This window comes from Amblyomma mixtum, chromosome 8 (assembly GCF_055824585.1).
Source record: "Amblyomma mixtum isolate Tamu chromosome 8, ASM5582458v1, whole genome shotgun sequence".
Taxonomy (NCBI): Eukaryota; Metazoa; Arthropoda; class Arachnida; order Ixodida; family Ixodidae; genus Amblyomma; species Amblyomma mixtum.
The window spans coordinates 97,604,275-97,608,287 of NC_143019.1; the positions used below are offsets into that span (position 1 = coordinate 97,604,275).

Below are 4,013 nucleotides of genomic sequence, written 5' to 3' on the forward strand. Positions count from 1 at the left end.
AATATCTAAGAGGGCATTGTCGCTTTTATATGAGAGGTTCCTGAAGTATCAGCCATTATTAGTTTTAAATCCTTGTGCGCTACCCTCTGGATAAGTATGTCATGTAGTATTCAAATGTAGCTAAGAGACTGTGTGCTCTGGCTTGGCCGTCTTGGGTTGTTATTGCATCAATTTCTTTCGTACAACGGTGAATTGGCTGTCAACTCCCAATTGACATTATAGACGCCCTTTGTATATTACACCCCACCTAAATATCCTTGTTCTATTGTCTCTATGAGTACAGGTGTTTTCACCTAATTATGTGCTTACTATAGCATCTATGAAGGATACATAATCAGACTGGCCCTATTTTTCTGGTGTATCACGTCCACAAATGCCATATTAACACATCACTGTTGCTGTGATCGTTCCATACTTTACAGCAAACTTTGCAAAATCCATCGTTGTGGTTTTTTTTTTTTATAAAGGAAGATTCTTTTGTTCGGACGTGCGATCATGGGCTCCGTAGGAGCGGCTTCAGCGGCCTTGTCTGGCCGCGGAAACAGGGTTACTGAACAGGAAAGTTCTTACCAGGTTGTTCTGCCAGGTCTGCCTACAGGGCGTTTTGTTTTAAATACCGTTTTTTTGCAGGCCGACATCACGGCCCGTCCTTACCGGGTGGAAGATTTCCGAGACGCGTTAGCCCAGCATGCGCTGCTCCCTGACGTTATCGCCCTGGGGGCGTATCGCATGAGCCACGTCTGGGCTATCACAATGAAGAATGCCGATGCAGCGCGGAAGATTGCAGGCGTCGGTGAGCTGCTCGTGAAGGAACGCCGCTGCTTAGTGATCGACCCGACGAACCAGGACGTGCGCCTCAAGCTCAATTGGCTGCTCCATAACGTACCCGACGAGGACGTGCGTGTCGCCCTTGCGCCGTATGAGAAGGTCGCAGAAGTGGCCCGGGAACGCTGGCGCGTGAAAGGCGTCTCAGAGAAGGGGTCGACCATAAGGCTTGTCACCCTGAAGTTGAAGGCCGGTGTTAAACTTGACGATTTGCCTCACCAGCTGAACGTCGGAGGTGAGTTGACACTCGTTGTGGTACCCGGAAGACCCCCTTTGTGTCTTCGCTGCCGAAGTACGGGCCACATTCGTCGGGAGTGCCGAGTCCCGCATTGCGGAACCTGTCGGCGTTTTGGCCATGTAGAAGGCCAGTGTTCTCTCACTTACGCGAACATCGCAGGACCTGGGACCAGTGAAGATGCGTCCGAGCATCTGATGGATGAGGCGGACGCGGAAGAGGCAGCCAAAACAACTGGGCAACCAGTTGTGCAGGATGGACCTACGTTGACGCCTCTTCAAAAAAAGGTGACGACGACGACCAGTCAAGTAGCAGCTGCAGCATCAGTGGAGCATGGCTCTCAACAAGACGACAGTGGCCAGGAGACGGACGCGACGGAAGTCGCGTTCGACACCCCGAGCAGCGTGGAGAGTGATGACAACGTCGCCATGGACACAAGCAAGGAAGAGGCTGCTATGACAGCTGCGAAGCGGTCGCATGACGAGAGCGTAGGCGAGAAGATGCCGCCTGATGGGGGAAATGATGAACCGCCGCCGAAGACATCGGGAGTCAGACGCTCGACGCTACGGCCACGGCCGAACTTTTCGGCCGACACGCAGCAGGCGGGTAAACCGCCTCCGTAACTCTAGTGAGACCGTGTTGGTGTGAATGTCAACTCTTCGTCGGTCATCTTCAAGATGATCCGGCAGCGGCGATGTGCCTGTGTTCGAAAAAAAAAATCGGGGTTGCTCCTCCGACGTGCTTCCAATCGCCACCGGACGTTTCTTTGAGAAGCCGCATGATCATGCGGACGATGCGGACCGTCCACCGACGTAAGCCACACCGACCACGGAGGTAGGAACGCGACGGCCAGAAGCGTGTTTTCTCTCTCTATAACACATGGTATTTAAGCTGGACACACCACTTCGTGTAGCCACACTGAATGTCAGAGGGCTTGGAGCAAGAAGGCGGCAGTACCAGCTTCACCGCCTCCTTTTAGACAATGATCTAGACCTGATAGCAGTCCAAGAGTCTAAGATAGAGTCAGAGGAACATGCTGGCCGCATGGTGGTTCCTTTTCAGGCAAATTTTCATGTGTGCGTTTGCCATTCTGTAGGTGCATCTGGTGGATGCCTCTTATTTATACGCAACACTTTGGGTATAGGCGTGGAGTCGGTTTTTTCTTGTGAAAGTAACCGTCTTTTGGTTGTTGATTTCACCTTTTCGAAATTATGTTGGCGTGTTATTTGTGTGTATGCTCTGAATGTGGAAAGAGAGCGTCAGAATTTTTTTGAATCCTTGGAGTCATGGTTCAAGTGCGACAAAATTTTGGTTGTTCTTGGGGACTTCAATTGCGTGTGCATGGCTGTTGACAGAGCTAAGTGCAGAAAATTTAGAGATAAGAGTGGTGAAATGCTGACCGCATTTGTTAGTGACTACAGCTTAGAGGATATTGGCAGTGTGTTCTCCACTGGGAGCTGTCCGGAATACACGCACTTTCAGCGCGATAGTCATGCTCGATTGGACAGAGTATATATGTCAGTTGATCTTGTTCCCTTATGCTCTAGTTATCATGTACAACCAGTGACTTTCAGTGATCATTGTCTTGTGAGTGCCACTTTTGGAAAAAAGAGCAGGAAAGCACGCTTTAACTGGCACTTGTGGAAACTGAATGCCAAACTTTTGGAGGATGAAGAGTGTCATGAAAATTAGGTATGATTTTGAGAAGATTCTTATTGCCCAGCGAGTTTCTTTTGCAATGGAATGGGAAAGATTCAAAGAGCAGGTGAAGATTAAAGCAATAGAAAGGAGCAGTGTGATTGGGTATAAAGAGAAAGAAAAAGAAAGAACCCTGCACGCTGAACTGGAATGCTTGCTGAACATGGAAAGCACAGCTCCTGGAATGTTCACAAAAGAAATCAGAGATGTGAAATGCGAACTGGAACGCAATGACACAGAAAAATATAAAGCTGCTGTCGTACGTGCAAGGTCCGAAAAATTGTGGGCAGGCGAAACGCCTACAAAGCGAGCGCTCGCGGACGAAAAACGGTACGCTTGCCAGAAAGAAATCAGAAAGATACGATACGGAGACGCAATTACCAGCGATCCAGGAGATATTCAGAACGCCTTTGTGGTACACTTCACAGAACTTTTCAGTAAGAAGCGACACACTGTAGAAGGTTTTCATGTAAACTTCTTACAATTGATGCCAACACTTGACGATGAAATCAAGCAGCGCCTAGAGCTGCCAACTACCTTGCAGGAGATAGAAAAAGCAATAGACGACCTACCATCTGGGAAAGCCCCTGGGCCAGATGGGTTGAGTGCTATATTCTTCAAAACATTCAAACACTACGTCGCTCAACTGATGCTCAAAGTATTAACAGAAGCTTATGAAAATAATCAAGTTCCATTGTCTTTTACTACCTCCCACATTGTTTTAATTCCCAAGACTGATGACACGGAGAAACGTATGTTGGTGGGGTCCTATAGACCAATCAGCCTCACAAATATGGATTACAAGGTGTTCATGAAGATTTTAGCCAGCAGATTGCAAAGTGTAATCACCAAGTTAGTTGGGCCGCATCAAACCTGTGGCATCAAATGTCGCAGCATTGCCACAAATATACATGTTGCACGAAGCGTATTAGAATGCGTTGACGCGCTTGGCAGTCAAGTAGCTATGATGCAGCTTGATTTAGCAAAAGCTTTCGACCGTGTTTCTCATGACATTCTTTTCTCCATTCTAGAGCATGCCAACCTGGGTAACATAATAGTAGAAGCGGTAAAAATGACTTACGCAAATTGTACGACGAGAATTATAGTTAATGGCGAACTTACCAACAGCCTCATAGTACGCTCGTCGGTGAGACAAGGATGCCCGCTCTCTACCCTGCTTTTTGCAGTATTTCTCGAGCCGTTGTGCTTGGCCATTCTTAACAGTGACTGCATTTCTGGATTCAAGCTTCAGGCA

The 4,013-nt window shown here is 48.1% G+C and overlaps 1 protein-coding gene across 1 annotated transcript; it reads left to right on the forward strand.

Moving 5' to 3' along the window:
• Positions 1 to 495: 495 nt before the first annotated feature.
• On the forward strand, positions 496 to 1,683 carry LOC149333648 (uncharacterized). Its single transcript, XM_089557772.1, has one exon. The coding sequence runs from the start codon at positions 496 to 498 to the stop codon at positions 1,681 to 1,683; it is 1,188 nt and encodes a 395-aa protein (XP_089413898.1).
• The last annotated feature ends 2,330 nt before the right edge of the window (positions 1,684 to 4,013 follow it).